Source organism: Physcomitrium patens, chromosome 20, assembly GCF_059467195.1.
Source record: "Physcomitrium patens ecotype Gransden chromosome 20, ASM5946719v1, whole genome shotgun sequence".
Taxonomy (NCBI): Eukaryota; Viridiplantae; Streptophyta; class Bryopsida; order Funariales; family Funariaceae; genus Physcomitrium; species Physcomitrium patens.
This window is the reverse complement of record NC_143429.1, coordinates 12,284,402-12,297,854: the sequence shown is the minus strand read 5'-3', so window position 1 is coordinate 12,297,854 and position 13,453 is coordinate 12,284,402. Positions and strand designations below refer to the sequence as shown.

General features: G+C 30.3%; 1 protein-coding gene across 1 annotated transcript; it reads left to right on the top strand.

Annotated features, from left to right (window-relative positions):
* The first annotated feature begins 8,306 nt into the window (after positions 1 to 8,306).
* Positions 8,307 to 10,150, top strand: LOC112273072 (FHA domain-containing protein FHA2). Its single transcript, XM_024501422.3, has one exon. It carries the CDS (start codon positions 8,731 to 8,733, stop codon positions 9,664 to 9,666), a length of 936 nt encoding a protein of 311 aa, XP_024357190.1. The 5' UTR covers positions 8,307 to 8,730; the 3' UTR covers positions 9,667 to 10,150.
* The last annotated feature ends 3,303 nt before the right edge of the window (positions 10,151 to 13,453 follow it).

Genomic DNA, 13,453 nt, shown 5'->3' with positions numbered 1-13,453 from the left:
CATCCCTTAAACTCCGATAGAATTGACTCATCAATGCTTCTTCGTCCCAATTGATGTCGCATGCTAATTGCCTCAAATCCAATGCATAGACTGATGTAGAGCGCATCCCTTGTCGTAGTGATTGGATCTTTGTTGTAGCCCATCAAACCTTGTCGTGTTTACCAAATACTTCTGCAAATGCCTCCAAAAAGGTTTCAAAATTGTTTAGTATGGACGATCGTTTCTCAAACAAAGGAGCAAACCATGATAGAGCTTGCCCTGTAAGTAAGGTTCCAACAAGTCCAACACGTGACTCCTCTGTTGGATAGCATTCAGGATGTAAAACTGTTATCAACTTGATTTGATTGACAAATCCTCGAAACTTAGAACGCGTACCATCGAACTTATCCGGAAGACTAACTCGGGGCTCTTTATGTTGCAGAACCAATAGTGCTTGTCGAATCTGAGGCAAAGTTGCTTCTCCAAGTGCAGAAGTTTGAGGCTGGTGCAACCTAGATTGTGCCATCCCAGATGCTCCATCATTATGAAGCCTTGCCACGACTCCTTCAATCTCTGCAGTTCTTTGCAATAACGTAGCAAGGGCATTCATGATAGCATCCAACTTGGACTCCGAACTTTTTGTCATACTAATGTCTCGGCCTCCGGCCATTCTAAGAAAAGGACAGAAATGACTCTATAAAAAGATAATATTGGTTTAGAGGAGGGTACTCCGCAACCTCTAAAATGCTTTAAGAGTTTCAAGAAAAGGGATAAGCCACTCTCTCCAAGAAGAATAAGCCTTCAATATTGTAACAAAAAAAGTATAAGTTTAGAAGAGGGTAATCTGCAACCTCTAAAATGCTAGTACACCTTCAAGCAGAGGGGTAATCTACACTCTAAGGAGGAAGAAACTAGCTATGATATCTGAGGTGAGTTGAGTCTCGACAAACTGTCACGAACACAGAAATACAAGCTTGAGATCTAACAAGAAGTTCAAGAAGAACTGACAAGAATTAGATTAATCAGATGAATACAAGAACAACACCAGAGAGGTGAAGTAGAGCTCCAAGAGATGTATTGTCGAGATTGAAGAACTCTTCAGCCTCGATTCCAATATATACTCCTATTTAGAAAACTTCTCAAGTAACTTCTACAAAGTAGGAAGCTTCTAGAAGGTTCCTGAGACTTGTTTCTAGAAGGTTCTAAAGACTATGTCTCTAACAATATATTGATTATAGTATTTAAATTATATAAGATTTAGATATTTAATATAAATTTTAAGGAGAAGGTTGGAGCTCAAAGATGAAGATTCAAACCTCTAAGAGACTTATTTGGAGGGATGAAAGCAAGATATGGATGAATGAAGGTAAAATGTAAAGATCTTTATTCTTATTAATTAAAAGCCATGTCCAATTGACATTCAATAGGCTATCTGAGACCAGAACAAGAATTTTGGTAAATTAGGAGAAGTATATAAAAATCAAATGTAAGAGTTGTAAGGTATGAGATTTAGACTACAATTTGTATGCAAATTTTAGAAAATTTGGAGTTAGGATGATAAGGTTATAGTTGTTTGAAATTAAGGTGTCTTTTTAAGACATATTATTGCGCTTTTGAAGATACAAAGAGTTTTATGATAGATTTTGGAGATAGAGAGGTGCGGCAGCAAGGGTGATTTTATGACCTACATCTTTTGTGAAAGAATTTTTGTATTTAGAGTTTTTATGAAGGAGTTATAGAGCATTGAAGATAATATATATAATTCAAAGGTAGTAAGTGAATTGTTTTCTTGATAGTAATGGTTGGAGCCATATCTTGAGTTTTTGGACGAATTTTTGGTTCAAAATTTCCAAAAATATGTGTTATTAGATTAAAAATAAATATATTAAAATTTTATGGTATTTAAATTCTTAGTTTGTGAGATATGAAGAAAATTATACACATGTATATACAAGCAAGGGTTTGAAGCTATTATTAGGGTTTTGACAACATCTCAAGATCCGTTATGAATTAGCAATTAAAATTTGTTGTAGTAGTTGTTAAAAGTATATCAACACTTCATGTAAAATTTTGGTTTGTTTGGATGGTCCGATTGTGAGATATGAGGTGTAGAAGTTTGGATGGTCCGATTGTGAGATATGAGGTGTAGAAGTTTGGAAAAAATTCACCTCAAGGATATACAAGGTTTTATAGTATTTTTATCACATTTTTGGTGATCTTTTGTACTTAGAACTTATCTATTGATGTAATTGCTCCTGTGGAAACAATTTTATATATAAACTTGATCTATTATTTTATCTTTAGACTTAGTTGAGCAATTAGTAATAGCCAAAAGTCCAATGTTTTTTTAAAGCATATTCTCTCTACTATAGTAATCGATTACACTTCAAAGAAACTATAAATTTTTTATAAGTATTACTTATTTGAAAACCCTATTTTATGCTCCTCGTATTATATTTTTATGAAGATATTGCTTTGAGATTAGAAGAAAGAAAAAAAAATCAATTAACAAAGAGACAATACATAAATAAATAGTAGTATAGGTGGTCGTAGTGGAAATGAACTAAATAAAAGTACTACAAATAAAATTTTAACAAGAACAATTATTAAACATCTCTTTTTTTCCAAAGTAATGGATTTTATAAATTATAGTATTTACATAAATAAAATGAAAGGTGGAATAATTAAACTATATATTAATAAAGATATTACATTAAATACTATTAATATATGATAATATTTAATTTAGCTAATAAATTTTTATATTTATCCAAAATACATAACTATTATTGCTAATACTAAGATCAATGCTAAAGAAAACTTAGTTCATTTTGATAGAATTTATTCAAATTATACAATGTCAAATTCTTAAGGATTGTGAACTTCTATAAGAATCATTATATGTAGGAGGTGAAAGATATTATATCATACTTAAGTTAGAAGCAATACTTATACGAGTTGGTTTATCTTATAGATCTTCCAAAGCAATGGCAGTAAGCTATTGCTATGCCGTTTATGTTGGATGACATGTCAACATTTATATATCTTGGTTAGCTTGGAAAATAGAAGTAAAAAGATATAATGGCACTTGGTACAAGAATTTTAGAACAAAGAAAAAAGTACATACTTATCTAATAGACAAGATCTAAGATTGAGAGCATGGTTTGTATATTGAAACTTTAGAAATAATTTTAAAATTTAGTAAGCTCTGACGACTTTCAAATTTTATTTTTTAAAGATTTTTGTCAAAATATTAACTGATTTTTTAATAGAATCTTTGAATTCTACTTTGATTATATCATCTTCTATTTTTTGGCAAATAAAGTATATATCAACTTTAAAGTATTTTATTTTTTATTTTTTTATTTTTTTATATTATAAAATATTAGATTTATGGATATCTTTATAGAATTCTAATGATTATACCAAATTTTTATAAGTTCCTATATTAGATGTCAAATCTATATAACTTCATAAGTTATTTTTATAAAATTATAATATTCTGCTTCACATGAATAACATAATATAATATTTTACTTTGTACTATATCATAAAATTAAAAAAATTTCTAAGAATATTAAAAAAATAATTATAGAAGTTTGTATATCCAAGTTGCCAACATAATCGGCATCAATGTATCCTTAAATGGTAAATTTCTTGCTTTGAAATATCAAAAATCATAATTAGAATAGAAATGTAGATAGACTAAGATAAAAAGACCAATAGTAAAATAATTTTTTTGATATTGATGTATGAACCAAGTTAGTAGAAAAATCACAAATCCAATATCACATATGGTTTTAGTGAGGTAATTGAGTTCTCCTATTTGTAGTATAATAATGTCAAACATTGTGGCAAAAATTTCTTATAATAATAATAAATTTTTGATTAGTAGAAAGTCTTAGAGAATACAAGATATTTAGGTTAAATTAATTGAATCTAGTGGTGAGCTCAAATTTGATGGCAATGAATCCTCCAAGAATCAAGCATCTTTAGAAATGATAATTTAGTATTTTTTTGGATTCTAGCATCTAAATTTCATGGATATTTATCTACTATAATTGTAACCTAAATAATATGAATAAGTAGAAGTAGGTAAAAATAAATTAATTTCATAATACCTTTTAGAAAAGCTTCTTAAAAAATTCTCAGATGTAGATTTGACTTTAAATATGTTTGTAGTTGATTGATAAGTTAGAAACTTAGTCAACAAGCTAACCACATACCACATGTATTGGTAGCTTGTGGAATAAGCTAACTATGTGGCATCCATGTAGAAAACTTATCTTGCAAGTTAAGTTACATGTTATACAAAGTCAATATGTTTTTGGAGGTCCTATAGAATGTTGCTATTTAGATCCTAGATAGATAGTATATATAGAAGTAAGAGTGAAGCCTTCTTCACTCTTGTCAACTCCTTTCTTGCTTCTAGTCTAATTTCAAGACTCTCTAATTTCCTTGTTTAAAAGCAATAGTTTTTTTTTTTTTTTTTTTTTTTTTTTTTAATATACAAACTTTTTTATTTCTATTTTTTTATATTTCTTTGATAGAGTCTTACTTATTTATTTTCTTTCATCAAATTCTTGTTGTTAATATTAAAAGCTTTAGAGTACAAATTAAAACTTAAGTAGATGCATTTTTTGGAACAGAGATTGAGTTTAATAATGCTTAAAGAGGTATTTGTAGTAAACATTGAAGTATCAAAGATATGAAGTTTAAAAATTTTAGATTTGGTATTTATGAATATTTTTAATAGAATTTTATTTGAGTGTTGTTTTAAGGATCTATAGTTTAAAAGTAGACAAGTTGTTTAAACAACTTTGATTCAAAGAAATTTTAGTAAATTTTAGTCAAATAATAGATATGAAAAAATATCTTGAAGAACTCAATTTTGACTTTTTGCAACACTATTTTAGTATGGTCTACAAACTTGGAATAATTTTCTATTAATGTCATAATTCTCACAATATGTCTTAAACTTTGTAGAAAGAAATTGTGTACCATAGTCATACCAAAGTATTTTTACTTTTTTTTAGTCTATCTTTCAACAAATTGATGAAAGTTCCAAAACTTCATAATATACTTGCTCTTTTTGGAGAAAAAATATATGAATATTTCAAGAAATCATCTACTAGTATAAGAAAATATCTTATTCTTTTTTATGACTTTACTTAAAAAGATCTTATTATCTATATATATATATATATATATATATATATATATATGAACTAATTCTAATTTATCAAAAGACGGTTTAATATATTTCTTCAAAATCCTAGCTCTAGTTTTTTTTTTTCTTTTGATACATATCTTATCTGGAGCATCAGATATTACAATGTTGGAGAGACTTATAACAACTTTATTTTCAACCATTTAGAACATGACTTGATAATGGAAGTGGCCTAAGTATTGATGCCAAAGAATTAATATATTATAATAAATTTTAGCACATAAGAGAACTTTTGATTAATTTATAATAGTAGTGCCTTGTAATTTATACAAGTTATTATAATTTTTCCATTGTGCCTTTTTAATGGTTTTTTCTAAACCATCACAAACTAAACATTTATATTATATGAATCTTAAAACAAAGTTTTTTTTTGCAAAGAAGCCAATCAACAAAAGGATTTTTTTGAATATCCAGAAAATATAAAATATGGCTAATGGTATGTATTTCACTAAAAGAAAATTAAATTATCACTCCTTTCATACCATGTATATTATGACTGTATCCTCTTTTTAAAGTTACCTTAGTACCACTATTTTGCTATTATAATGAAAAGATTATTTTTTTTCAAGAGACATGGTGTGAGACCCCCAAATCTAAGAACCAAGATACCACAATCTTATCAATTTTTATTGAGTTAAGTTTAGCAAAGCAAATATTGATTACTTGAGTTGTTGATGGTTTGTGTTTCAAAGTGTCTTTTTTGTCTAATTCTAATGAATCAAGTATTTTTTTCTTCTTCAAAATATACTTTGTTGTTGGAACCATGGCTGCCAAATAATTTATTTTAGTGCTCATATTGTAATTAGAGCTCTAATGCTTTGAGTTTCTTCATTATTGCTTTAATACTATGTCTTTTAGGATGCTTATTTTTTGTTTGTTTCAAGTATAACTTTGAGATTGGTTGTCAACTTGGTTGTTGCCACCTTAGTATGGAATTCGTCCCATATGATATCAACTAGAATAGGAATGTGTATTGTTATTATAATATTGATAATACATTTATTCTTTGTATTCAACTTGCCTTGATTCTGGATCTTGTTATTTTGATATCCAAATCTACTACTAATATTTTATGATTTTTTTTTATGTATGGAGACGTCTTATATTGCTTTTAAAGGTCAAAAATGAATTAGTGTCTTTTTCTACATTCTTCTATACTTTTTGTAACATCTCTTCACTCAACAATCATATTTTAAGTTTTGTATATGATGATAACTTATCCTCTAGTGTCATATGCTTGATAATATTATACTTTTTTAGAAGATTATTCATTTTACAATTAACTATAATTGCTTCCAAAAGAAGATTGTTGATATCTTCTAAGAAGTCCATTATTTCTTTCAACTCTATTAGATACTTATTCATGTGTATTGTATTGCATTGCATTTATTTTTTATTCTTTATTTTTTTCATACCAAAAAACTTATCAATAATGTGAATTTTATAGAAGTTATTATCAACTTTGTATTTTGATTTCAAGTATACTAAGTATTTGTGAAGATTTTAAAAAGACTTCATGATATGTAGTACCATAAAATTGGTGTTGTTGTTGAAAGCATTCATTGCCTATTCTTATCTCATTTCTTCAAACAACAAGAATGACATCAAAGAAGTTGCTATAATATACTCACAAAATAAATTATCTTATTTTTAAATATCTTTTATTTAAAAGGCATGTATGCCATAGTTGTCCATATCAATAAGACGGTAGGTTTTGAAATAATGTAGATCTTTAAATTTAATAAAATACATGATTTATATATATATATATATATATATATATATATATTTTTATTATCATGTCTCTTAAGATTTGTAATTGTAGAGCTATACAGGCTCTTGATCTATCTAGTCTGCTACTACTAGCAATAACCTTAAAATTTGATCTTTCTATGGTATAACATAGATGTATTAGATGGTGGATAATAATTAATTATAAAATAAAGCCCATAGACATGTAAAGTCAGTACTTTTTTTGTATTCTAGTCTTAGTTGAAGGCTTTCTAGGTTCTTTGTGTTTGGCAATAGCCATTTAAGTTTCTTTCTATCTTGTATCTATTTCTTATATGTCTACTTTCTATCTTTCATTGATACAAGAATATATTGTCTCCTCAAGTTTCTATTATGATTCATGTCTTTAATGGTATCCATGATAGAATAGAAGTAGAATCTAGTTTATTTATAAAATTAAGAAAACTTGTATATTAATTTAGGATTATAGATAAAAAGTAGTGTCTTACTAAGTCTAAATATAATATATATATTTTTACCATTTTAATAATAAAAAGAATATATGTCATAATAATTAATTAAGAATATTATGTCTATATTATCTTGTAAGATATCTTAAAAATAAATGTTTTTTTTTAAAAACTTATATATTCTAATTGAAGAATCTATCAAGATCTATTTTATCTATTTATACTTAATATATGTATATATATATATATATATATATATATTATGAAGAGTAATAAGAGGTAAACATGGAGCCATCATAGGTTTCTTTTTGCATAAAATACTATCATTGGTTTAAAATTTGATAAAGATAGAAGTCGAAAACATCAGAAAGTGACTTGACCCATATTCAAGCTTTGTGGCTAGCAATTTTTTGTACATGGATGAGTTATTGGATTGGCCACTCATACACAAAAGTGCCATGAGTCCTACCAAATAATGCATACAGCAACAAAAGAACTCCTCGATATTATTACAAACACATTAAAGATAACTTGGATGAAGTTGAAACTAAGCAGTAAATGACGGAGCTTAAGTTGGCGGCACTCCAGAATACAGTTACAGTATAGATCAGATGAACATCGTCCAGATTTTTTCAAGTAAGTAGAATCTACACACACTTACGAAAAAAAAAAAAAGGAAAGAAAGAAAGTGGGGGGGGGGGGTGACCAAAAGAGAGGGGGAAGTGGAGAAGTGGGATCCGCGAAGCCCGAGGTGAAGCTATGCTGACGTGGAACGCATTGCCAGCGTGGAGAAGCGGAATCGTCCAAGGGGAGACGAAGCATGATGACGTGGACTACAGAGGCCAGCTTGGAACAGGGGGGGGGGTAAGGCATGTCCCCTTGACTGGAAGCGTTGTCGTCCCGCGAGGTGCAGCAGCCAGCTTCGTCAGGCCAGCTTCTCGCGTCACGCAGCCTCCAAGGCGACGGACCTTCACAGGCCCGGCCCGTCGGTTTGGCCTTGTGTGTCACGTCGCCGCACTGGCGGACTCTGCGTTAGCGAGTGGGTGAGAGGGAGAGAGAGAGATAGCGAGAGATAGAATGGTAGGTTTTTGTGTTTGTTGATGCTTCGGAGAGGAAGGACGTTGATGGGGGTAAAGTTTTTGCGGTTACAATCGCGGCCTTTTCGATGGTGAGTTTGATGTCGGGAGAGGTCAACGAGAGAGCTCGGTTTGAATTTGTGTGTGAGGGGGAGTTGTGGGAAATTTAGGGTTGCAGCGGATGCAGAGGTGAGGAGGAGAGAGACAGGGAAGAGAGTGAGTGAGTGAGGAGGAAGGAAGGAAGATGGGGGAGACGGAAGCGGGGTTCGCGAAGTTGCAGGGGGAGGATTTCGAGTATTACATGCAGACGTATTCAATTGTGTTGGGAAGGAACAGTAAGAAGTCGGCCGTGGATGTGGACTTGGTGGGGTTGGGAGGGGGGATGAACATATCCCGGCAGCATGCGAGGATTTTTTATGATTTTGAGCGGCAGCGGTTTGTGCTGGAGGTGTTGGGAAAAAACGGGTGTTATGTGGAGGGTGTGCTACACCATCCAGGCAATGTGCCCGTAAAGTTGGACTCGCAGGACCTGCTGCAGATCGGGGAGAAGCGGTTCTATTTTCTCCTTCCTGCGAAGAAGATCGTGCGTTCTGTGGCTACTGTGTCCAGCCCTCCGAACTCTAGAAAACGGGCTGCGGGTGGTGGCAGAGCGGCCTCGGCTGCGTTGGTTCTGGGCTCGTCCGGTCTTGTGAGGAAGGTAAGAGGGCGGAACAAGAATGGGCCGGTTGGTGGAGGCACCTGGGGGCAACAACAGACTGGGATGGTGCCTAAGGAGGTGGTGCCTCCTCCTCTTGTCGGCACCGGCACAAAGGGACGGGAGGGGAACAGGTATGACGAAGATGAGCCCGACGTGGTACACGAACAGTTCGAAGGGACGGAAGTGGTGAAAATCATCCTAGAGAAGCTACAGAGCCAGTATCATCCCGGCGAGTGGATGGCAGTATCCAAATTGCACGCCGACATCTTAGACCATTTCCAGCGCAGGCAACTGTCACCCCAATTTATGCAAATTATGGGCTTGGATGGAGATGGACAAGACAGGGATGGCAAAGGAAACACCAAGGCCTGGTCGGGACTTGTGAGCCTGTTGAAGCAGTATCCTCGATACTTCGTCATCAACACCAAGCTGAAAGGAGGAATTAGGGTTGAATATGTTTCACTCTATATCGAGGAGCAGTAATCGATTTCTATTTGTTGCGATGACATAGCAGAATTTCTTTCATCGCTGTGATCCCCTCTGCCTCACCTCTTCACTGTAAAGTAAATTGCTACTTAAGTGAAATTATGAAGGTTGTAACTCCCATGAACTAGGTTACTTGTAGCGCTTTGCACTTGGTGCTGCCGTTCATGGGTTGATTTCATACCGATGCAATCTGCCAAAAACAACAATCGAGGAGATGTGCTATCAGATCATGAGAACCTGGGCACCATCAACCCATGTACTCAGCAGTACGTGGTATGCTTTTTCATGATATGCATCCCGTGTGCTACACCAATAGTTAGACTTCGGCAGTAAGCTTATGCAGAGAAATCGTTGGTTGTTCATTTTTTTCTGCAAGGAAAGACAATAGCCAGTTATCTCAGTAGGCCAGGACCTCTTCAGTCTGTATACTTGTGACGTTACTGGCCATGTTAACAGAATACAACATTTCTATATTCTTCGATTCTTCGTTTCTTCATGTTTCCTGCTGTAATGTGAGCTCGGGATATTTCGTAGCTGGTTTGGGGATATGGGGTGTTTCATTTAGCACTGAGAAGACACTGCATTTTGTTGATAGAGGAGGTGCAGCGTGTTACTTTTGATTACTAGTGGTCGTCACGGCATACAAACACTGTGCTCCCTGTGTTCTTTTCCTGCTTCAGAAAATGCTGACAAAGAGTATGGGGCGTATGTTATTGACTGACTATAATCAAATGTAGCTGTCTATGACCTTGATTTGTACCCACATATTCAGTAAAACATAATCAAAAGTATCCATGTGTACAAAACAATATTTGAGGTTTAAACTTTAACAATGAATCAAGACTTGAAATGTAATTTAATTTTTTTTTCACTACGAACACACCACGAACTCATATTCAAGTCTAATCAATTACAGGAGTCGAATGACGTGTGCGCAAGCATCTCCTCGGCTCTCATCTTACAGAATAGAATTTTTAAAAATAAAATAAAATATGGAATTTACATTATGATATACTGCACATAATATAGAATTACTGACGATTTTATTTATTCATTTTTTTTTTTTCATGGTACATTTTTAAAGCTCAATACAATTGTTTCGAAATTTTTGAAGTTTCACATCAGTATACTTGTCAATAGTTTTTTGTCTGATTATTACATCCTTTTAACATAATATAGCTCTTAAATTTAAAATTTGCTTTTATCCACATAACTGTTTTTACATCTATAAATTGCATATTTATTTTTCAAATCTTTTACTAACAAAAACTTAAAATGAATCATTTTCAATATTCATTTGAAAAGATTGTAAAGATTACTACTCCACATGAATTGTATATGTTCTCTCATATTTTGTTTTAATTAGTCAATGTCTTTTGTTTGTAATCATTTATGGTTATCAAATGTATGTGTGTGTGTGTATACATATACATATATACTTCATAAATTTTTAATTAATAAAATAGTATGATTCATCAGATTTTACAAAAAATTAAAATGACTTTGAATAAATATTACTTAAAAGTTCAAATATTTGGATCCTTATGTTTTACAAAATCATAAAAGAATCCTTGTTTAAATTTTGGAAAACTATCATAAAATAAAATATATACATAGATAGCATACATCATTATGCAATTGCAATAAATTTATATTATTTATTGATTTTTACAACTACTTTAAAGCACAATCTTATTTTTTGTTATGAATCAATGCTCATTTGTATCTATTTTAATTTCCCAAAGAGATCAAATGATGAGCATGTGATTCCAGTGTATTTATATTTTTTATTTATACAAATTTATTAATTTTATTAATAAAAAAATATTTCTTCATTGTGCCGTCAATTTGTAGAGATAGAGCGTTGCATTGTTTGAAGTATTATTATGTAGAAAAAGAATAATTTTAATCTTTTTTTAATGCATGTAGAGATGAATTTTGTAATAATCTTTTTGATATTTGTAGTTATGCAAGATATCTTTTGAAGATAATACGAAGAGAAATTTTCTTTGATGCACAAAAACTTAGAGCTAAAATAATGTATTTGTAAAATAAATAAAAATGAACAAATTAAATTAATATTCTTTTTTTCTTTTTTTCTTGCCTAACTTTGTTAATTAAATGTAAGCTACCTAATTTTGTGTATAGAAGTCTATATTTTAGTTATGCCATAAGTATAAAAAATAATTATAAGCACATTTGAATGTATTATCTTTTCTATTCCTTCATTGGTCTTTCAAGAGGTAAAGAAAAGGACCAACTTTTTATTATCTCAATTGAAACATGAAAATCTCAAGGCTAATATCTACTCATTTATATAAGTTATATGTCTAGCAATGAAACTAATGAGACTTCTATTCAAATCCACATTTCTTTTATGATGTCAAGAATAAAATATTAGCTTTATGAATTTTTAAAGAATCTTAAAAGTATTATCTTAATTTTCTTTGACTAACTTTATAAAATAGATAAAATTTATGCCATAAATAGATAAAAAATATTTATCTTTTTATAAAGTAAGTACATATTCAATCATATAACATTATTTGATTAATCAACAAATACTTATAAAACAAAAGATGATTTGAATAGTCTTCTATATTTTACTATCCCATTGAATATTATAGAGATAAACTAGAAAAAAATATTCATCACAAAAGATGATTTTTGTAGAATAGAATATTCAATTAGAGCTAATTTTTTTGATTTTTTTTTTAATCTTTATTTTAAGTAGTTCACAAAAAAAAATCAAGAAAATAGTACATTTTTATATAGACTCTAAGTATAGAAAGCTTTATATCCTAGATATTCTACATTTCACCAAAGACAAGTTTGAGGTGGTACAAACAGATTAAATTAGACTCCTTTATCTCCATAGATATTAATCAAGATAACAATATTTATATTTCTATTCTAACAAAGTTATTTGATGAACTTGAATATTAAACAATACTTCTATTCTTGACGAAGCACAAACTGTATAGAAAAAAGGCTCAAAAACTAAAAAATGTTGTTTGGACTAATCTTAGTTTTGTAATTCTTCAAGTTGCATCCAATTATATAAACAACCCTAATTCTTAAAGAATTGGTGGTATGTGCATATTTATTATCGTTCCATCAAATATTTATTAGAAAATTTTAAATCTCTTATAAACAATAGAATCTTATGAATTATTCTCAAAGATATACCAAATAATTCATTAGAAGTAGTTACTATATATTTCTCCAACAAATTTCAAGAAGATAATTATGTCTAGGTTGGATTAGTCAACATGCTCCATAGTAATATTCTATTGATATTTTAAAGAAATTAGAAGACTATTCAAATCATCTATTATTTTATAGTTAAATATATATGAAATCTTCTAAAAATCCAATTCTTTTTTTTAAAAATTAAATTAAAGTTTTTTTTTTTCTCTTAAAAAATAGTTAGAAAAATAGAATTTGGATATTAGCCACATTAAATAGATCTTACAAAAGTCCAAGTAATTTATGTAAAGAGAAAATCTAAGAATAAAAAATTGACAAGATATGTTACTATTACATTATTTTTTTATATTAAAATAATATTACAACTTCAAACATCTTAGCTTAGAAAGTCCAACAATAAGATGAACATTTTTTTTTATCTTCATGATGTAGAAGTTCTTCAACATGTTAGGCAAATACATACAAATGTTAATTGAAGAGGATCATTCAACATTAAATTGTAATTATTTATAAGGTTCTATAAGGTTAAATCAACTCTTAAAACTTTTAAAAAAAACAATATTAGAGACTCATG